General features: G+C 43.2%; 2 protein-coding genes and 1 pseudogene across 2 annotated transcripts; all 3 read right to left on the bottom strand.

Moving 5' to 3' along the window:
- On the bottom strand, positions 1-6331 carry LOC120239881 (annotated as a pseudogene).
- Positions 6332-7542: 1211 nt separating this feature from the next.
- On the bottom strand, positions 7543-8204 carry LOC120239878 (interferon alpha-like). Its single transcript, XM_039244417.1, has one exon. It carries the CDS (start codon positions 8107-8109, stop codon positions 7543-7545), a length of 567 nt encoding a protein of 188 aa, XP_039100348.1. The 5' UTR covers positions 8110-8204.
- A 12298-nt stretch (positions 8205-20502) lies between these two features.
- On the bottom strand, positions 20503-21148 carry LOC120239880 (interferon omega-1-like; the record flags this gene model as incomplete). Its single annotated transcript, XM_039244418.1, is given in 2 exon segments — positions 20503-20830; positions 20832-21148. Coding segments are annotated over 2 exon segments (645 nt in total), but the record flags the coding sequence as incomplete, so codon positions are not given.
- Positions 21149-23034: the final 1886 nt, after the last annotated feature.

Genomic DNA, 23034 nt, shown 5'->3' with positions numbered 1-23034 from the left:
TCAAGGTGACCCTGGGTCTCCGTCCTTGATTCCTAACCTATCTGGCAAGGTCACCGTGGAGGACAAGGCTCTCTTGATCTCCAGCCGGACAACTTCCCAGGCGCAGTCACTGTATCCCTTGTCTTGCAGGTAGAGACAGATGTCCTGGAAGTACCTCCTGATGGCCAGGGCGGGGCCGTCCGTCCCCGGGGCCCGCCCCGCACAGGCGTCCAGGCCTTCCAGCTGCCGGTGGAGGCCCGCGCGGAGCCTGTCCAGCAGCGCGGGGCTCCAGGCGGCCGAGGAGCGCTCCGTGTGCAGCAGGGTGAAGACGTGCTGGCAGCTGCGGGGGGACGGCGGCCGCCTGGGCCCCCTGCCGCCCGCCGCCCTCCAGCGTGTCCCGGGGGAGCCGGAAGTCTTTCCTGTCGCGCAGGCACAAGAAAGGGGACAGTGTGCGCATTTGGCCCAGGAGCGCCAAGTTGTCCCTGCTCACCTGCACGTGGCCCCGAGGCAGGGCGCAGCCCAGGGAGCCCCCGGGGCGGCAGGCGAGCGGCACCAGGGCGCTCAGCAGAGGGCGCAGGAGAGCCGTGCGGACGCCGCGGGCGCCGCGGGCCTGGGAGCTGGGCGCTTGGTGAACCCGGTTCTCTGAGGACCGTCTTTTGAGGCATGGCTTTTATTTATTTATTTATTTATTTATTTATTTATTTATTTACTTATTTACTTATTTTAATGTTTTATTTATTTCTAGGAGAGAGAGAGAGACAGCGTGAGCAGGGGAGGGTCAGAGAGAGAGGGAGACACAGGCTCTGAAACAGGCTCCAGGCTCTGAGCTGGCAGTCAGCACAGAGCCCGACGCGGGGTTCGAACCCACGAACCGAGAGATCATGACCTAAGCGAAGTCGGACGCTTAACCGACTAAGCCACCCAGGCGCCCTGAGGCATGGCTTTTAAATAGGGGACACAGATGTTTCCATTTTCTGAGCATTTCTCTCCACTTTTGCTTCCCTTTTTTGGTTTTCATTGACGTGTTCTCCATGTTGTCTAAGAAGTTGTCATCTTTCTAAATGATTAATTGTACAGTAGAAGCTTACTTTCCCAAGAAACTTCCCATGTGCCCATCCCAGGGGATACTTACCAGTCAAATGAGAAACATCTTTGTCCTAAAGACCGGAGTGATGTGGGCAAGTAAGTATTCATAACACATGATCACTTATGTTTTATTTTTTAATTTATTTTTTTAATGTTTATTTATTTTTGAGAGACACAGAGTATGAGCAGGAGAGGGGCAGAGAGAGAGAGAGAGAGAGAGAAAGGGAGACACAGAATCTGAAGCAGGATTCAGACTCTGAGCTGTCAGCACAGAGCCCAACGCAGGACTTGAACCCACAAACCATGAGTTCATGACCTAGGCTGAGGCTGGATGCTTATCCACCTGAGCCACCCAGGCGACCCATATATATGTTTTAATATATGAACATTGCTCTTTATGTTAGAAACAAAATGTGGCCTTGATTGTGGACTAAGTTCTTACCCTCCTTACTTCATACAGAGACAGGCTCCTTCAATCATTTGGATTTTTGTATCTTGCTAGGTTCTGACCAGCCTGTGTATGGTAAATAAACTCTTAAGAACCAGAACTGTGTTTTAGTTACTGTAATGTTTACAACAGAGGCTTATGGTAATGAGTGAATGAGTTTCTCGGATGTTTCTCTTCATTCCAGAAATAATTCATGCAGGTCTATGAGGTTTGCTTCACTGGGGCCTTGGGGTCAAGACTAATATAGACACTGTCCTTTCTGCCATTTTGTAGCTCGTCTACGGTGGCCCTCAGGCTGTGCCCGTGCCCCCAGCAGGAAGCCTGGCTCTTGTCTGGGACATGGAGGTGTGAAGATTCTCATTCCAGGTCATTTCATTTTGTCAGCAAACCCTCACTGATGAGGTAGTTATCACCTCTAGAAACATCTTTCCTCTGGAGTGACTGAGTGTCCTCAACCCAGCCTCTCCTGGACTCACCCCCTGAGGGCAGCCTCACCTGTCCTCAGGACCTTAGAATTCCCCTGCTGTGGAGGTGCGGGTTTCTTTGTTAGCAAAACAATTAAGGCCCCCAGATCCTTGCCCTTGTCCCTGGAGTGTTTGTGTGAGGGAGCCTAGTTCTCAGTGCTGACCCTTTCCTTTCCTGAGCAGGTATCAAAGTGTTAACAGCCCTCAGAATCTTAGGCCAAAAGTTTGTTTCCTCTAAGTAGAGGAATGGCCCCATTGTAATCATTTCACCTTTAGTGAGCAAATACTTGTTATTTTGCCACCGTAGCTGTTATTGTTCAATCTTTTCCTTCAACTATTGAACACTAGTTTGACTCAACCTTTCTGAGCTGGGCACAGGGGACTCACTGATGCCACTCAGTAGAAACTTCTAGCACAGAAACTAGCGACTCTGTTATTCTTCAGTCTGCATATATCTATTAGTCTAACAGGTCTGTTCATCTCTCTCATGCTCAGAATACAGGGGGTGAGGCCCCAGTTATTATGTCAGGGAGAAATAGACTTTTCTCCTTTACTTATTCATGATATTTCATTTTAAATTTAAATAACAACAACAAACAGAATTTAATAACTTAGTTTTTACACAGTCATTTACTGGACAGAGTCTGTCTTGTTCCTCCTGCGTCTTGTTCTGTGTCCTCCTCCGGTTAATACAAAGAGAGGTCAAAGAAAAGCCAAGAGGCTGCCCTGTTTTTTTCTATCGTTTTTCAGACCTCGTTTTTGTTTCTCATTTCAACTTTCCTAGAAAGCAAAACATGACAGTTCCGTGTGAACAAAAAGAAAATATAGGTCTGAATGTTATGAATATGAAAAACGGGCAGTGACTTTTCTGCTGTAAGTGTAAGTTAGTGCCATTTGGTGCAGCACACCAGGAACTGGGAGCCCCGGCAGAGGGAAGAAGGAAGGCCACCCCGCCTTCCCCCAAATCAGGAAAATAGCTGCTTTAGCCTGAGGCTCAAAGAAGAGCTGGTGGAGGATGATCACTCCCTTAGCCCACACCTCCCACCCTGAGGCTCGGTTCTCCAGCACTTCCGAGTATTTATACTTAATAACTCTGGGATTGAAACTGAATATGGCTATAGAGATTTTCAGAGCAAGACTTACTCTTTGTCACAGAGTAAGGAGACAGACTTCTGACAGCATTAGAATCTATTGTTGCCAACCAACGGAATGGGAAAAGATAGTTGCAAATGACATATCAGATAAAGGGTTAATATCCAGAATCTATAAGGAACTCACCAAACTCCACACCCGAAAAACAAACAACCCAGTGAAGAAATGGGCAGAAGACATGAACAGACACTTCTCCAAAGAGGACATCCAGATGGCCAACAGACACATGAAATGATGCTCAGCATCCCTCCTCATCAGGGAAATACAAATCAAAACCACACTGAGATACCACCTCACGCCAGTCAGAGTGGCTAAAATGAGCAAATCAGAGAACTCTAGATGCTGGCGAGGATGTGGAAAAACGGGCACCCTCCTGCACTGTTGGTGGGAATGTAAACTGGTACAGCCCCTCTGGAAAACAGTGTGGAGGTTCCTCAGGAAACTAACAATAGAACTCCCTTATGACCCAGCAATAGCACTGCTAGGAATTTACCCAAGGGATACAGAAATGCTGAGGCATAGGAGCACATGTACCCCAATGTTCATAGCAGCACTCTCCACAATAGCTAAAACATGGAAAGAGCCTAAGTGTCCATCAACAGATGAATGGATCAAGAAGATGTGGTTTATCTATACCATGGAATACTACATGGCAATGAGAAACAATGAAATCTGGCCATGTGTAGCAACATGGATGGACCTTGAGGGTGTTATGCTGAGCGAAATAAGTCAGGCAGAGAAGGACAAATACCATATGTTTGCACGTATAGGAGGATTAGGAGGAACTTGACGGAGGAACAAGGGGGAGAAGAAGGGCGGAAATGGTGGGGGAAAGGGAGAGAGGCAAACCATGAGAGACTCTTGAATGCTGACAAAAACTGAGGACTGATGGATGTGGGGGGGAGGGGGGGATGGGCATGAAGGAGGGCACTTTGGGGATGAGCACTGAGTGTTATGTAGAAACTAATTTGACAATAAACTATTTGTAAAAAAAATAAAAATAAAAAAAAATAAAAATAAAAAAGGAAAAAAAAAAATAAAAGGCTGACCAGTTAAAAAAAAAGAATCTATTGTTGCCAACAGGTAGCTTTTGTAGCTTCGGGGGACATCCTCAGGAAGAGGTCAGATTTCTACAGGGGTCCCAAGCCAGCCCTCCAGTCTTGGTCACGCGACCACCAGGGGTGAGAAAAGCTTCATTACCCACCCTTCAGCTGGATCCTCCTTTCTGTTTCTTTTTAGCCACAACTGCTATTACATCACATTTGGTGGTAGTAACTAAAAAGCCTCTCTTTCAGATGTTTCTGCAAAACCTAGTGCTTTTGTTTGATTTTTGCTTCCTACTTGTGATGTGCTGCTCTTTAGGGAAACCTTTAAGTTGAGACCACAACAGAACAGAAAGCTGATGTGTGAATAGGCTGACAGATTCAGGGAGTGAGTGACAAGGGTATGTGGGGACTTCCTTCTGGGACAGGAAGGAAACTATTAAGACAGGTGAATGTGTCCTGGAATGCTGGGGGGAGAGGCAAGTGCCAGAATATTCAAGAAGCATCATGTTCTTCTGTACTTAGATCTAGATACTTATTCTCTACACTCAGATAGTAATACAAGCCACCTTTATTCATTGAATATAATTAAGACACTTCTTTGAAATGAGGTATGAATTAGTCAGCCTTCTCTAGAATTCACGACAGATTTCTGTTTATTTAGGCTGCCTCCTTTGAAGGTCAGTTACTGAAAGGTGGGACACACAGTAATAATTTTGTAGAAAGAGACAAACACTATTCTCATTTATAGCTGCCGTATAAAGAAAAATAAGACAATACGAACCATATTTTTGGTTGTTACTCTATGGAAGATGTGATGTTTGGTGCTTTTCAGGTCCATGAGTTCAGTTATTATTTACAATATTCTGTTTAATTGTTAAATGTTTTTCACTCCTGAGTTATACACAACTGACATTTTCTCTGTAGATCTCTGTTACTCATGTTGTGTTTTCACCCAATTTTAACCAAATTTTTTGTTGCATTAAATATTAAGAAAAATAATGCCTGGTCCCACTTCCCACTCTCATGTGAAGAAAGTCTGTTGTTCCTTTTTTTTAAATTTATTTATTTTGAGAGATAGAGAGCACAAGCATGACCGGGGGAGGGGCAGAGAGGGAGGAAGAGAGAGAATCTCAAACAGGCTTTGTGCTATCAGCACAGAGTCCAACACCCGGCTCATCTCATGAACCTTGAGATCAAAACTGGAACTGAAAACAAGAGTTGGATGCTTATTTGAGCCCCCAGGCACCCCAAAAGTCTGTCAGTCTTCATGCTCATGATAATTGTGTTATTTGGGGGATTCACCAAAGACTGTGATATTCATGAAACTAGGAGAAATTACCAGTGAGTAACACAAAAGAATTCTTATCATATCAAATTTTCCTAGAAGGTGAAACGTACTATAAGGCTGTTATAGTAAACCAAGTGTCACAATACTAAAGGTGAGCAAGTTAGTGAATAAAGCCAATAATTCCAGGAAATATTATTATATCTGTGGTAATAGATATTTTGATGAAGGATTGAATTAATTACCTCTTCTTGCCTAGTGAATTCTTTTTTAAAATTTTTTAAAATGTTTTGTTTATTTCTGAGAGAGAAAGACAGCATGAGCAGGGGAGGGTCAGAGAGAGAGGGAGATACAGAATCTGAAACAAGCTTCAGGCTCTGAGCTGGCTGTCAGCAAGAGCCCCACACGGGGCTCGAACCCACCACCCGTGAGATCATGACCTGAGCCGAAGTCCACCGCCCAACCGACTGAGCCACCCAGGTGCCCCTTGCCTAGTGAATTCTTAAAGATGAGCACCCTGCTGATATACAAGGGAGTAATAACCAAGACAGGATAAATAATTGTAAGTAATTCAGTCAGTCATGAATCAAAAGAAATATAATACTAAACACATCAATATGATTTGTCGGTACATTAAATCCATGAAAAAAAACACATGGCACAAAAGGGAAAACTCTGCAACAGAGAAACTAACCCACGTTATTTTCCAGAACCCGCACTATATTGTTCTCCACTTCAGAGGGACTAACTTCTTGTGTTTATGTTACCACCAACCCCCATGTGGTTTCTGCTTATTAATTCCACCAAACCAGCTCTCCTGAAGGTGACCGATTTTTCTGATGTAGCAGGTAGTTAAATCCACATTGTCCATGAATCCACTGACATTTTTCAAACATGTTTATTTCCTTAAAGACACTCAACACCATCCTTTCTTGTTATCCTTCTACTGAGTGGCCAGTATACCTCTGTTCCCTTGTGCCTCTTCTCTCCCCTGCTTTTCCTTAAATTTTTTTTAATGTTTTGTTTATTTCTGAGAGAGAGAGAGAGAGAGAGAGTGAGCAGGGGAGGGGCAGAGAGAGAGATGGAGACACCGAATCAGAAGCAGGCTCCAGGCTCTGAGATAGCTGTCAGCACAGAGCCCGACGTGGGGCTCAAACCCACGAACTGTGAGATCACGACCTGAGCTGAAGTCGGATGCTTAACCAACTGAGCCACCCAGGCGCCCCTCCCCTGCTTTTTCTTAAAATCAAGTATAAGTCTTTTTGTCACATTACCCTGTCTCACCACAAGACCACCTCTGTTTCTGGCTTCCCATTACTAGCTACGGACCTCTAGTTACAGCGTTCTTTGTAAAATATAAGGTCTTCTAGCCACTGCAAATGGGCAATGGCACGTCTGTGCACCAGTCAACTGTAGGGGAGCTCGACAGCTTTTCATTATTATTTCCTGACATTCCTCATTGTAGCATCGGTTGAATGAATTCACTTCTTTCCCTTCTTCACTGTAATATTAAGTACGGTTATTGTTTTTAGATTTCTATCCCTACAAAAATCAAAAATGAAGACAGCAGGAACTGTATTTGTATATCCCATGTCCTAAGGGCAACGAACAACTTGTCTCAGAGGAAGTCACTTGTTGCTTCTGATTTTAATATCATCTGATGGGTAAGTGAAGTCTGTCATCCATTTTTCAATCAAGCTGTACCATTAGGCTTGGTGTTACTCTTTACAAACACTTCCTATAGTAAAAGTGAAATAACAGAAAAATGGTATACTTATTAAATATAAAGAATACATTTTATTATACTACTGCAACATAAAGGTGCACATAATATTACTTGAAATCATTTAAATCTTATAAATGTTTAAGTAAATAAATATTTAAATAGATAAATAGACATCAGCATGAACATCTGTGACTAGTAATTGTAAACAGGATGTCGCTTAATACTCCTGAAGACATTTGACAAATTGATTCCGTTCATGTCACAATCACAGCAGAAAGGAGAGCCTTTGACACGGCACAACACGTGGAAATGGGATGTTACTAGTCAGGGAGAATCATTCCGTGTGGCGGCAGGTCTCACTTGTCGCTCCTTAATCTTCTGTGCAAGGCCGTCGATGAATACACGGATCTCATGATTTCCGCTCTGACGATCTCCCAGGCGCAGGGGCTGTACTTCTTCTCTCGCAGGTAGAGAGAGATTCTTTGGAAGTAGTCCCTCAGTGCGGACTCCTCATTCGTGAGGGGAGCGTCTCGGGCCCCCGCGTCCCGCGTGAGACAGGCTTCCAGGTGGGTGAGCTGCTGCTCCAGCCCCGCGCAGAACTCGTCCAGGAGGGCGCCATTCCAGGCGGCAGACGCGGAGGCCTCCGTGCAGAAGAGCTGGAAGAGCTTCTGGTTGGTCGCGTGGAGCACAGAGAGGGCCTGAGCCTTCTGGAGCCGGCTGCCATCAAACGCGTCCGTGGGGAAGGCAAAGTCACTTCTGTCCTTCTGGCAGGAGGCGGCAGGGAGCGTCCGCATGTGTCCCAGGAGCGTCAAGGCCCCCCTGTGGGGCAGGCCGTGGGTGTGAGGCGGCTCACAGCCCAGAGAGCAGACGGAGCTGCAGCTGAGCACCACCAGGGCCGTCAGGAAGGAGCTGGGCGGCGCCATGGGGGACCTTGCAGGTGCTGGTGGCCTGGCTGGGGTGCGACCCTATATGCCCGGCGGCTCTGGGTCCTCTGAACATCTTCCCTTGTGCGTGTGGCTTAAGTAGGGAGCATACGTGTTTTCCATTTCTGAACGTTTACTTTCTATTTCTGTTTTTGCTTTCCTTCATGCACTTTCTACACGGGTTTAGAGCACTGTTTCTGACCATATATATTACTGTCATTATTGGTTTTTGTGTCCAGAGTCTTTTTGGCTGTTTTTTAATTGAACCATCCAAGATATTAATAGCAGAGATAGGATAGATAGATAGATAGATAGATAGATAGATAGATAGATAGATAGATAGTTTGTACTCTATTTATATCTGAGCTTTGTACATACAAAAGAGAGTGTAAAGGTTACTCTTTTAATTCTTTATAAGTGCAGGGATAAGAATGACTAAACATTGTAAGGTACAAGTTAATTTTTAAAGCCATTGATGCTTAAATGTGTAACTAAATGTGATGAGTAACTTATAACATATTTACCTATATGAATCGTGAAATATAAACCACATATGCCAATTAACAATTTCTAAAAAGACAGATTAATGATTTCAGCATATTCAAACATTTAATATAATTCCACATTGCTAACAGCAGTTGTAAATATATCTTATTTACTTAACATTTTGTTTTTAGTGTCCTGGATTTTCATGTTGTCTTGATGAGAACATAAGTTTTAACTGTATCTGCCTCTAGATACTCTTGAAGGCATTGTCGAAATGTGTTTTTTTCTGGTTAGCACGAGATATAATTACTGAAGTTTTGTAGATTTAAATCATAAAATATAATCTACTTTCATTTAATTCCCACAGCCTGTATCACATCGAGGCTCAGATATAAGCAACATGCACAAGACAGCCAATGGCCGCTCACAAGTAAACAAAGGCCACCTCTGCCAGGATGATTCTGAGATCCAGGAATCGAAGGGGACAGACTCCTCCAATTGCAGAGACCATTTAACCCCACGTTTGTCACACTAAGCTTGCAGAGGTTTCGTGTCTTTTCCGCGATACCAGTGTCAATGCTTCTTGTGTAATATCCACAAAAACCAATGAGAAAGTAAATACTAAGAAATAAAGTTTTGTTAGACTGCTCCAAGGTTGAGATTTGGAGAGCCATAAATCACTGTAATATTTAAGACATGTTCACAACCTTAAGAACTAATTGTTACAAGGTTGGAGGCAATTGGGTTTTTTGTTGTTGTTGTTGTTGTTGTTTTCGACAGAGAGAGTGACAGAGCACAAATGGAGGAGGGGCAGTGAGAGACAGGGAGGCACCTCATCTGAAGCTGGCTCCAGGCTCAGAGCCCGGTGTGGGGCTCCAACTCACAGATCGGACCACAAGATGATGACCTGAGCCAACGTTGGATGCTCAACCAACTGAGCCACCCAGGTGCCCCAAGGCTGGGAGCAATTGTAACCACTGTTCCATCTGGTGGGGGGATGTTGATGAGAGGGGAGGCTCTGCAAATACAGAACTAGGGAGTACGTGAAAAACCTCGTTATCTTGTACTTGATTTTCCTGTGGAGTTACCAGCTCTCTAAGAAAAGTATGGTTTTTTCCCGAAAATATATAAAAACTATGGAACTTGACTTACTATACTATTAGAGTCCGTTCTTTCCAGGTAGGAGTGTTTTTTTGCTCTTGAGAAAACTCTCCTGCCAGAGGATAAACTTCTGCTTAGAGCCCAAGCCAGGTCTCCAGAGGTGATTACTGTCTTTGTCCTCCTTAGGCCTGTAGGTGGCACTCTTCCTTCATAAATATCATGACAGGTCACAAAGTAGAAGGAATCTGCTTTCTCTTTCCTTTTTCCCTATTGCATCATTGTGGCAGGGACATTCCCTCATGTTCAAAAATAGCCACTAGGACAAAAAGAAGAAAACAAGGCCTCTCTTAGGAGAGCCTCCAAAAAAACCCTACAACTTTCACACAACTGTTGGTTTCAGTTGGTGGCTTTGTACTTGGAAGTAAAATTGCCAGACAGAAACCACAACGGAAAAGGCAGCCGCTGTATGAATGGACAGGACAGGTTAATGAGGAGTGACTGTAGAGAGCAGAGCTCACTGGGAGGTTTCTACACTTGGGATGAAGGAAATATTATGATATGAGAGTGAAAGAATGGGGCCCAGGGAAACAAAGTGGGAGGAAGCAGTGTGCTAGGTATCTGGATATATAGTGTATATGTGTCTATATTATACTATTGTATGTATAATTACATATAAGTGAGAGCCACTTGTTTCCCATTCAGTGTGTTTAGACTATCAGTATTCTTTCGTCATCAACAGAGACAAGGCTAACAGTTCACTTTCACTATCCTCTTGTAAATGTATATGAAAAAATGAGTAACTAGTTACCATCTGCTAAGCCCTCACTCAGTGGAAGACACTCTGTCAAGAACTTTTAAATGTTCTAGATTATTTAATACAATTCTTGAAACATTTCCAACCTACTTTATATATGGGGAAACTGAGATCCAGAGAGGTTAAGTGAATTATTCAGGATCTAATCTCTAAATTTCTTAGTAAAACCTATATGCAGCATATAATCCTTTATCACAGATCATAAATCTTCCTAACAATTCTTATTTTGAAATTCTCATGCATTGGAATCCCCAAATTATACCCTTTCTTGCCTCTGGCTTTTATTGATGATGCTTTTGCTTTTGATCTTTGCCCATTAGATATTGGAGAACAGAAATTTTCTGATTCCCTTTCATTCTTTCATCTTATGATGGAAGTGTCCTTAGCTATTATGTTCACTGCAAATTCATTATTTGATGGTGCCTAAAGATTCATGATTTTTCTGAAATCATTGCTCTCCCTAAATATTGAATCTATTTAATCAGAAATAAAGAAACAGTAGAGAAGAAGTCTGGATATAACAATCTTTACGAAAAAGAAGATGTATTCATAAGAACAGAAAATGCAATGTAACAAGGAGAAAATTGGGAACCAGATTGTTAAAACACATAATGCCCAAAATGGGTGTGTTATCAGTGATAGTTAGATTTAGGATAAAGGATGTATCTGATGCTCAAATGGTGGGATCAATTGTCCAGAAATGGCTCCACAATGATTCCTTGCCAATCCAGGCAGAGATCAATGTCAACTCTCTTAGCACATGAGAGATGAAAATGAAATCGTGATGGAATACAGAATTGGTGTAAGATTCGATTTCAAAAAGGAAATTCAGTCATGATGTATGAAGAAGGTTTGAACATGTACTCTTAGCAGAAACATCTAGAAAACTCTCTGTGATGTCGAGACAAAGGACAACATCTCCTTGAGTTCAACAAGAAACATGGCTTTCTTCCTGAAGGTTTACTGAAGGATAGAAATAGAAGACATCAATAAAAACCCACATGCACTTTAGAGAGGGATAGATGAGGAGGAGATGTAAAGATCAGGAACCTTAAATGCACTAGAATATGATGTGTTCAACAGGAACATGGAATGAAATGAGGGTCTCAAATTCTTCCAGGGCCAGAAGAGTGAGAAGCGTCCAGTAAACATTGGAAGAGATGATGACAGATAATTTTGTGAATTAGATGGAAACACTGACCGTGGCTCCAAGAACCTCAATGAACTCCAAGCAGCGCACGTGCACACACACACACACACACACACCCTCAGAACCAGCGCAAAGCTGAAAAAAATTGGTAAAGCAAAAACATTAAAGCGGTTACATATCAGAGGGAGATTATATCTGAAGAAAGAAAAGAAAACTACTTTTGGATCTGTCAACAGAAATGATGCAAAGGCAGTGTCAATTAAATGGCATATATAAAGGCTGAGGGAATAAAACTTTTAATTGCAGTTTCCGATTCAGCAAAGAAATTCTTCAAATTAAATGTAAATAAAGACTTTTCCAGAAATACAAGAGCTGAGAGAATTCATGGTCAGACCTGTACTATAAGAATGGTTAAAAGATACTGTTGAAGCAAAGGAGAAAGTCGTACCAAATGGAAACTTTGAGGTCTACAAAATAATAAGTATTAAACTGTTTAATACAAAAATAAGAAAACTGTACCCAGCCATTTAAAACACATGTAGCAGTAAGAGGTAAGACACAGGGGCCATACACACAGAGCCAAGGGTGGGATGGTGACAAAAGAGTCATACTAGTTTAAGGGTCTCACAACAATGTAAGGAAAGCTACAGAAATGGTCGGGTGTGATAATTTGAAATAACATATGGTAAAGAGTATAAAGGAAACTAAAATGAAAAAGAAGAGCTCAGAGACCATGATGGAGATAAAATGGAACCATTGAAAAACTGTTGATTAATCCAAGAAGGCATGAAAATTAAGAAAGAAAGGCACAGAGAGCCATAGTAACAAAGAAAATAATAGCAAGGTGGGAAATACAGAGCTACACATGTAGGTGCCCATGTAACAATGGGGTGATGGGACATTGGGACGCGGGGCGAAGGGACAGAGGGCCGATGGCCTGATGGCACAATTGGGAGACAGGATGATGGAACAATGGAACCAATGGGGTGATGGGGTGATAGGACGGCAGGGTGATAGGCTGCTGAAGGATAGGGCACTGGTGGCAGTGGAAAGTGATGAGACGGTGGGAGGATGGGGCGAGTGGGGGTCAGGATGATGGGAGGGTGGGGCAATAGACTGATAAGGTGATGGGGCAACGGGAATAAGGCACATGGGTAATGGAGGGGATGGGACAATGGGAGATGGAACTTCGGGGCTATGGGGTGATGAGGAGTTGAATCCTGGGGGCGAAGAGGCAACTGGGCGACCGGTCTAAGAACCATGGGGAGATAAGGCAATGAGGCAATGGGAGGATAGGAGATGGGGGCGGGGCGATTGGGCTACAGGCAGCCGGTCCAAGGGGCAACAGGATTCGCCTGAAGCGCAGTAAGGACGCGATGGACAAAGCCCGCACCTTCTGGATCCTTTCTGTTAGGAAGTCCTGAGCCCGCTAGCACTTTCCTGACTTCTAGGCGGATTTGCCAGTGGGAAGGTGGTGCGGTGGCGGGAGCAGGATTGCTCTTTGCAAACGAGGAACTGCGAAACTCACACAGCACGCAGTCATCTTGGGCAACATGAAATATTTGACAGTAGACATTAAATTTTAAAAAGTTACACGTAAAGTGTCAAACCTTTTTCACACTAAAAATATTCAAACTCACAACATTTTAGGGGACTTTATCAACGACATTGAAACTTTATTTTATTTACATCAAAACAACACTTGGACATAGCTTTGCTACCATTTATGGACACAAGCTCAATAATATAGTGAAGATTACTCCTTTACTTCTTTCAGTTGGTCAAACTGTATCTTTAGGTATCTGTATCTCTTGGTTTCCCATGACAGTCTTCAGCAATTTGTGTTTAACGTTTGGTTAGTGAAGTGTCTTTCATAGGACCTCATCTAGACTATATGGTTCCAGAGAAAGTATGCCTTTTCTACAAGCTTAGAGGGCACTTAGCAGGTCCATGTTCTCATTTTCTTTTGTAAGAATTTGAAAGACTGGATGGAATTTGCCCAATTTCCTATGCGTCCTGCTTCCTCCTTTGAAGACTCTCAGGAACTTGCAAGTGCAGGCTGATTTCTTGTCTTTATTTAAACTTTTGGTGTTTGTACATTATGAATGTTTTGCATTAGTTTACATGGTTTAACATTAATTAAGGTACTATTTATGTAGGTTACTTACATTTATACCTCCTTTAATTCTGCGCTTGAGGGAAGTACTCACTAACTGTACCCTACTACTAACATAGGAAATAGCTTTTGAATTAGGGTAAAACTGCTTTCCTGGCTTGTTCAAATTTTGTTTTCTCTAATGTTCCTTTAAAAATGTCACCAGATATCCTTAAATTTCGTGTGCGACCACTACTAATATGGTCTCCTTTTTTTTTTTTTTTTTGAGGAAGAAATGAAAATCTGATGTCATTTATGTTCTAGAGGCACAGATTTCTTTAAAATGTGAGACTTTCAGGGCACTTGGGTGGCTCAGTCAGTTAAGTAACCAACTTCCGCTCAGGTCATGATCTCACGGTCAGTGAGTTCAAGCCTCACTTAGGGCTCTGTGCTAACAGCTCGGAGCCTGCAGCCTGCTTCAGATTCTGTGTCTCCCTCTCTCCCTGTCCCTCCCCCACTCATGTTCTGTCTGTCTGTCTGTCTCTCTCTCTCTCTCTCTCTCTCAAAAATAAATAAACATTAAAAAAAATTTTAATGGGATCTTCTACTGCCTTGTAGTCCTTCCTCTTCCTTCAACCTTAAGGAGCAAGTTATTATGTGGGAATCCTTTCTAGAACTACAAAGGAAATACAGCAGACATTCTGACAGATTATAGAAGCTGGAGCTGGTCCGTTTGACTTATACTTTCTTGGAGAAATAATGTCTAATGATTGCTGATTCTATTTCAGTGATTGCATGAGCCAGACACTAAAGTGAAAGATATTACAGAATCTTGGAATTTAAATTTCAACAACTAAGTAGTGAATACATCTTCTAGTTGCAGGCATTGTGGTGGGTACCTGATACAATGAAATAGTAGACACATTGCTGTCAGGCAGAGCTTCCAGTCCGGTGGGTCTGGGTAATTGTGAATTCAAGTAACATAATTCTCTGGCGAGGACAGGGAAAGGACAGGACACTGAGGGCACAAAGGAGCATGAAAGGGTCACAAACTCTACAAGAAATATTATCCCAAGATTCTGTAGGATGTAGCCAAATAAATGCACGACAGTCAATTTTGAACATGTTGAGTGGAGATACTGTAGGATAGCAGATAAAAATAGGGGTTTACGCAACAATTTCTTACTTGACACATTCCCAAAGGCAAGGGAATAAAGAGCAAAAATGAACTATTGGGACCTCATCAAGATAACAAGCTTCTGCAGGGCAAAGGAAACAATCAATAAAACTAATAAGCAACTGACAGAATGGGAAAAGATAGTTGCAAGTGACATATTAGATAAAGGGCTAGTATCCAAAATCTATAGGGAACTTATCAAACTCCAGACCCAAAAAACAAATAATCCAGTGAAGAAACGGGCAGAAGACATGAACAGACACATCTCCAAAGAGGACATCCAGATGACTAACAGACACATGAAACGATGCTCAGCGTCCCTCATCCTCAGGGAAATACAAATCAAAACCACACTGAGATACCACCTCATGCTGGTCAGAGTGACTAAAATCAACAAATCAGGAGATTATAGGTGCTGGTGAGGATGTGGAGAAATGGGCACCCTCCTACACTGTTGGCGTAACAGTGTTGGAAAACAATGTGGAGGTTCCTCAAAAAATTAACAGTAGAGCTCCCCTATGACCCAGCAATAGCACTGCTAGGAATTTACCCAAGGGATACAGGAGTGCTGATGCATAGGGGCACATGTACCCCAATGTTCATAGCAGCACTCTCAACAATAGCCAAAACATGGAAAGAGCCTAAGTGTCCATAAACTGACGAATGGATCGAGAAGATGTGGTTTATCTATATGATGGAACACTACATGGCAATGAGAAAGAATGAAATCTGGCCATGTGTAGCAACATGGATGGACCTTGAGGGTGTTATGCTGAGTGAAATAAGTCAGGCAGAGAAGGACAGATACCATATGTTTGCACTTATAGGTGGATTAGGAGGAACTTAACGGAGGACCGTGGGGAAGAAGGGGAAAAATAGTTGGGAAGAGGGAGGGAGGCAAGCCATGAGAGACTCTTGAATGCTGAGAACAAAGTGAGGGCTGATGGGGGGGAGAGGGGAAAAGGGGTGATGGGCACTGGGTGTTATATGGAAACCAACTTGATAATAAACTATTTAAGAAAAAAATAGGAGTTTGGGCCTAGTGACTAATGTTGGTGATATGATTCTGGAAAAAGACACACACTTGGAAGTCATAATCTTAGAGATGACACTCGGAACTATTTGGGAGGTTGAGTCTGTATGTGTAGAGAGGATGGAGTGTGGCACCTAGCATAGCATTTTGAGGACCATCAAAACTCCCCCAAGATGAGAGAAAATAGTCAACAAAGTAAAGAGTGGAGCAGGAGCAGGAAAGCAGAAGATAGGGACATAGAAGCCAGATGGAGCTCAGGCTTGGAAATGGAGATGGGGCCAAAGGAGTCAGACATTTGGGAAAGGTCAGCCAGAGCTGACTGACAGCAATCTCTGACCTCAGTACGATGTAGTTTAGTATAAACCTCAGCCCAGCAGTTTCAGGAGAACAGGGAGGCTAAAGCCACGTTACAGTGAGCGCAGGAAGACCTGAATGTGAAGTAGAAAAAGACACTGCAGAAAACTTCATATAGTTTGGGTGTGAACAGAATGACAGAAGCAAGATAACACCTACCAGTGGCTGTGGGGCTGAGGATGAAGAAGACGAAAATGAAGCACATCTGATCTTCACTTCTTTTTACGTGAAAATGAAAATGTTGTCAGGAGAAAGGAGAGGTCACTGATAAAGTATAAGCATCTTACTAGAGCCTTCACCACTGTGCATAAAGGAAATCTCTCCAAAGCTAAGCCTTCGGGAATTGTCCCTCTGTTTGATGTCACGGAGGTTTTGTACCCAGGGGAAGGCCACCATGGTGATGATTGGGATGAGACAGAGGGATGCTCTTTCATCAAAAGGAAAGGTGTAGATGTGCGTAGGGTAATGCAGATGGGCCAAACTTCCATTTCTCAGGCAGCTCAGTTTCATGCAGGCACATTCATCAGTGTTGAGGACATTTAAAATCTGCTTAATACAAAATTTAAATAAATGTTGAATGCTTTTTAAAAATCTAAGATGAAAAATCTTCTGAATAATTAAAAAATACAATGGGGTTGCACAGGAAAAACAGAATTTTCCAAGTCATGTCATTAAGGACTTTTGCATAATTGGATGCTAGGAGTACCATGAATTAGTGAAATCAGACAGCAAATTAAGAGATGTTTTTCTCTGATATCTATCACAATCACATATTATGCCTTTATGCAGAAACAATTATAATAATTTTAAACATACAGGAATAGGGGCGCCTGGGTGGCTTAGTCGGTTAAGCGTCCGACTTTCGCTTGGGTCATGATCTCGCGGTTCGTGGGTTCGAGCCCCGCGTCGGGCTCTGTGCTGACTGCCAGCTCAGAGCCTGGAGCCTGTTTCAGTCTGTGACACCCTCTCTCTCTCTGACCCTCCCCTGCTCACGCTGTCTCTCTCTCTCTCTCTCCTAGAAATAAATAAAACATTAAAAAAAAATTTAAACATACAGGAATAGGTTGTACTAAGAAACGGATATTCAGATCAACATAATACAAAATGTGAAATCAAAAAACATTTAAACATTTAATGAGTCTGGATTCACCAGTAAATCCTTTCTTTCCTTATCAACTTCTGTCTGACCAATATTACACACCCACTTTGGCATTAAACTATACGTGGGTTTGCTAAGAAACAAGGCAAAATTGCCTACTGCATCAAGAACTTTTTTCCATAAGCAGATTAAATTTAAAGAAATAATATCCTTTTTCTAGACTTTCAAGAATAAGAAAATTAAAAATAGTTTTGGCCATGGAATCAAGCAAGTTTTTTTTCAGTAACAAGTTGATGGGAAAAGTCAAGAATTAAGGAAAACTATTTTGACAAAAATTTTTCATAAAATTATTTTAAAGTGTATTTGGGGGCACGTGGATGGCTCAGTCCATGAAGCGTCCAACTCTTGATATGGACTCAGTTCACAGTTCTTGCTGTGAAAAGACTGAGCCCCTGCATTTGGCTCTGTGTTGAACCTGGAGCCAGCTTTGGATTTTCATTCTGCCTCTTTCTTTCAGCCTCCTTCTATAAACAAACAAACAAGCAAACTTTTATCTTCTTATAGCCTCATCCTCATGGTTTCCATCCTCATTACTACTCACACCTTTTAGACGAGCCATCATTCCTCTTTATTGGATTCAGCATCTGTGTTTCTTACCTGTGAGCGCAGATATCTGTTCTTTTTCTAAAGAGAGGGGTTGAGAATAATTATACATGTCACTTCATCTCTGTTGCATGTGATTTGAACTTGGAATATTTAAACACAAGCTCAACTAGCATATCTGAAGTGCTAAGTGAATGGTGCCACATATTTTCATTCAGGCTACTATCACAAACTACCATAGATGGCACCTTACGAACAATGGCAATTTGTTTATCACAATTCTGGAGGCTAGAAGTCTAACATCAGGAGGCCAACATGCTTGACTTGGAGTGAGAGGCTTCTTCTGGGCTGCAGACAGTCATTTCTCTTTGTATCCTCACCTGGTGGAGAACAGACAGGGGAAGCAATCTCTCTTGAGACTCTATAAAGACATTAATCCCTTTCATGAGAGCTCCTCCCTGCAACTTCATTTCATCCCAATCATCTCCCAAAGACTCCACCTCCTAACATCATTACACTGAGGAGTAGGGTGTCAACATGAATTTTGGATACACACATTCATTCCATAACACCCTGATAAGAAGATCCCCAAAATATTGTAATTACAGCAATGTTTTATTAGAATATTATTTCTTTTCCACATTTGGGGGGAGGGGGCGAAGAACACACTCTCTGATGCTGACCTCACTTGGTTATGGCACATTAGTCGTAACTGTTGACTCATTAATTGTTACAGTGCTGCTCTCTGATTGTGAACACCAAGGACCTACCCAATTCCATTGACATCTTTCAGACTTTATCAAAATTGATGCTGCTTCTGCTGCTGATAGCAACTACAAATCACTTTCCCCTTTTAAAGGACCCTATTAATCCTTACAGCATGGATTCAGTAATTACAATATTATTATTTCCAAAAACACCGGCTAAGACTTTAGATAAATAAAATGATCTAATAAGTCAATGGCAAATCCAAGTTTAAAAACCTGCTGTCTCAGATTCCAAACTCCACTTCCGTATGCACAATACTAGACACCTGTGCAAACTGCATGTATTAGACCATCACTTATTGTCTGGAAGGCTTGCACTTCACACGTGTCGTGTTCCTTTATTGTCGCATAACCCCTGGATCACAGGTTCTCTGTGCTTTCCTTAATTTGTCTTCTAACTCCAAATATGTTCATGCACTGACCAAATGAAAGGTAGTTTCATTATTTTGCATAAGCAAAATTAAATAATCAATTGGCAATTTTTCCTCAGAGCCTAAAATGTGATCAACAAAATTATAAATTCTATTAATAATTATAAAGTAACAATTTTAATGTAGTGGCTTTAAGGAGACGGCTCATAGAGATTGCTTAGCTAATTCTCACCATAAACCGGTGAATGTGTGAGACACAAGACTCATGAGAATTCCGGCACCATAGAGTGACTGAATTAAAAACATGTCAGTGACCCCTAGGTAGAAAACATGGAGCTAGTGACCCTTTGGAAAGAGTATCTATCTTCCCCCGCTCTCAAAATTATTTGTTTTTAAAGCCTCTATGCAGGATCATCATTTTCCTTTATGTCTTTTTGTGCTTTTAATGAAATTGAAGTTTAAAAAATATTTATCCTCTTTTAATGTCTATTTCCCTGTGAGACTGAAAGTTCTGGCGCAGAAGTTGTCATGTTATATTTACTCAGATGTGCTTTGGGACGCTTTTCCGTTTACATTATGCCGCATTGATGCTCTGTTTACATTATGACATGAACTGAATGGATGAATAAGTGGGCGGATGCTACCATCCATTCTTCCATTTGGTTCAGAAAACCAGGACTTGGACTTAAATTTTCTTTTTAATTTTTTAAATTTTTAGTTACTTTTGAGAAAGGGAGAGAGAGAGCATGAGTTGGACAGGAGCAGAGAGAGGGAGCCACAGAGTCTGAGGCAACCTCCAGGCCCTGAGCTGTCAGCACAGAGCCAGAAGCAGGGCTCCAACTCATGAACCTGGAGATCATGACCCCAGCGGAAGTCGGGTGCCCAACTGACTGAATCACCAGGACACCCCTGAACTTAAGTTTAAAAAATAAAGACACCCAACAAGTTATCTTTGATAAGAATTTAATAAGATAAAATGTATATTTAATAAAATGAAAAGGTGAATATGCCTTATAAATTTTAATACAATGTAAAGGCAAATACCTTTATATGGAAATACAAATATAAATATGAAGAGCCAAAAGAATGAACGAAAAATAATAATTAATTAATTAATTAATTAAACAATAAATAAATAATATCAGGTCAGTCATCTGTTAGGGATAGATGGTCCTGAAGCTGGATTTTTTTTACACGTTCTCGCTTACTATTCCTCACAAAATATTTGTGAAATTAAAGTAAAAACATTGCGTAATGAAAGCAGGGATGAGAGTCTCTTGAAGCCAGCAGACATACGCGGGGGGGGGGGGCGGCGAGTGGCACGTCAGTCGGCGAGAACCATGTCAAGGTGACCCCGGGTCTCCGTCCTTGATTCCTAACCTATCTGGCAAGGTCACCATGGAGGACAAGGCTCTCTTGATCTCCAGCCGGACAACTTCCCAGGCGCAGTCACTGTATCCCTTGTCTTGCAGGTAGAGACAGATGTCCTGGAAGTACCTCCTGATGGCCAGGGCGGGGCCGTCCGTCCCCGGGGCCCGCCCCGCACAGGCGTCCAGGCCTTCCAGCTGCCGGTGGAGGCCCGCGCGGAGCCTGTCCAGCAGCGCGGGGCTCCAGGCGGCCGAGGAGCGCTCCGTGTGCAGCAGGGTGAAGACGTGCTGGCAGCTGCGGGGGGACGGCGGCCGCCTGGGCCCCCTGCCGCCCGCCGCCCTCCAGCGTGTCCCGGGGGAGCCGGAAGTCTTTCCTGTCGCGCAGGCACAAGAAAGGGGACAGTGTGCGCATTTGGCCCAGGAGCGCCAAGTTGTCCCTGCTCACCTGCACGTGGCCCCGAGGCAGGGCGCAGCCCAGGGAGCCCCCGGGGCGGCAGGCGAGCGGCACCAGGGCGCTCAGCAGAGGGCGCAGGAGAGCCGTGGGGACGCCGCGGGCGCCGCGGGCCTGGGAGCTGGGCGCTTGGTGAACCCGGTTCTCTGAGGACCGTCTTTCGAGGCATGGCTTTTAAATAGGGGACACAGACGTTTTCATTTTCTAAGCATTCCTCTCCACTTTTGCTTCCCTTTTTTGGTTTTCATTGACGTGTTCTCCATGTTGTCGAAGAAGATGTCATCAATCTAAAATACTATATTTGCAGGGGAAGCTTTATTTCCCAGGAAACTTCCTATGTGTCCATCCCAGGAGATACTTACCAGTCAAACGGCAAACATCTTTGTCCTAAAGACTGGAGAGATGTAGGCATGTAAACACACACACCTGCTCACATATATGTTTTAACATACAAATCCTGCTCTTCTTTGGTGAGGAAGAAAATTTGGCCTTGATTGTGGACTAAATTTTTACCCTCCTTACTTTGCTCTTTCGTTTTCAAAACATCAGTTGCTTTACATTCTCGTGTCAACCCTCCTGGAAAGCAAAGCATGACCGTTGTGTGTGAGCAAAGAGAAAACATAGGTTTGAATGTCATGCAAATGAAAAAGAGGAAGTGTCAAGTGTCTTCTCTAGTGACAAAAAGCAAAAGTGTAAGTTAGCAAAATTCACTGCACCCAAATCGGGGACTGGCATCTCTGGCAGAGGGAAGAATGAAGGGCAGTGCTGAATGACCCCCAATCAGAAAAATAGTTGCTCAGGCTTGAGGCTCAAGGCAGAAAGTAGGCGGGCTGGGCTGGCTCCCCTTGCCCATGCTGCTGGCCCTGTGGAACAGTTTTCCGACAATTTCAAATATTTAATCATTAATAACTCTGGGCTTGAAACCAACCGTGACTATAGACATTTTCAGGGCAAGACTCTCTCTTTGGCCCACAGTAAGGAAGTAGGTTTATGACAGCATTAGAATCTACGGATGCCAACAGGTAGCCATTTTGTAGCTTGAGGGGACATCTTCAGGAAGAGGTGGGATTCTACCTAAATCCCAGTTGGCCCTCCAGTCCTGGTGGCTGCCCTTGTGCACTTGGCTTCCAGGGGGCGATCTTGCCTCAGAGCAGCTTCATTAGCCCACCCTTCAACTGGATCCTGCCTTCTGTTTGCTTTTAGCCTGGGCTGCTATTACATCACCTTCAAAGGAAGTTAAAAGAAAGGATCTCAGAGGTGCCTGAGTAGCCCAGTCCATCGTCCAACTCTTGGTTTCAGCTCAGGTCATGATCTCAAGGATGGTGAACTGGAGCCCTGCATCCAGCCCTGCACCGGGCTCTGCACCATCAGTGCTTAGGATTCTCTCTCTCTCTCTGCCCCTCCCGCCTCTCACCCTCTCTGTCTCTCAAAATAAACTTCCAAAAAATTTTCTTAAACTTATTTATGGTTTTTTATTTATTTCTGAGAGAGAAAGAGACAGTGTGAGCAGGGGACAATCAGAGAGAGAGAGAGGGAGACACAGAATCTGAAGCAGGCTCCAGGCTCTGAGCTAGCTGTCAGCACAGAGCCCAACGCGGGGCTTGAATGCACGAACTTAGAGATCATGACCTGAGCCGAAGTCAGATGCTTAACAGACTGAGCCACCCAGGCGCCTCTAAAAAATACTTTTAAAAAAAGCATCTCACTAGATGTTTCTGCAAAACCTAGAGATTTCATTTGATGTTTGCTTCCTAGTTGTGATGAGCTGCTCTGTAGGGAAACCTTTAGGCTGAGACCACAACAGAACAGAAAGCTGCTGTGTGAATATGTTGACAGGTGAAGGAAGTGAGTGACAAATGTGGGGGGCAGGGAGGGGAGCTTCTGCCTTGGACAGCAAGGAAACTGTTAGGACAAGGGAATGTGTCTTCGAATGCTGAGGGAGGTGGCAGATGCCAGAATATTAAAGAAACATCATGTTCTGTGCTTTCGCGTTCAAAAGGACTTCTTTAGTACTTTCGTACTAGATACTTATTCTCAACACTCAGGTATGAATTCAA

The sequence above is a fragment of the Hyaena hyaena genome, unplaced genomic scaffold (assembly GCF_003009895.1).
Source record: "Hyaena hyaena isolate Hyena2069 unplaced genomic scaffold, ASM300989v1 scaffold_240, whole genome shotgun sequence".
NCBI lineage: Eukaryota > Metazoa > Chordata > Mammalia > Carnivora > Hyaenidae > Hyaena > Hyaena hyaena.
This window is presented reverse-complemented; position numbering and strand designations above follow the sequence as displayed.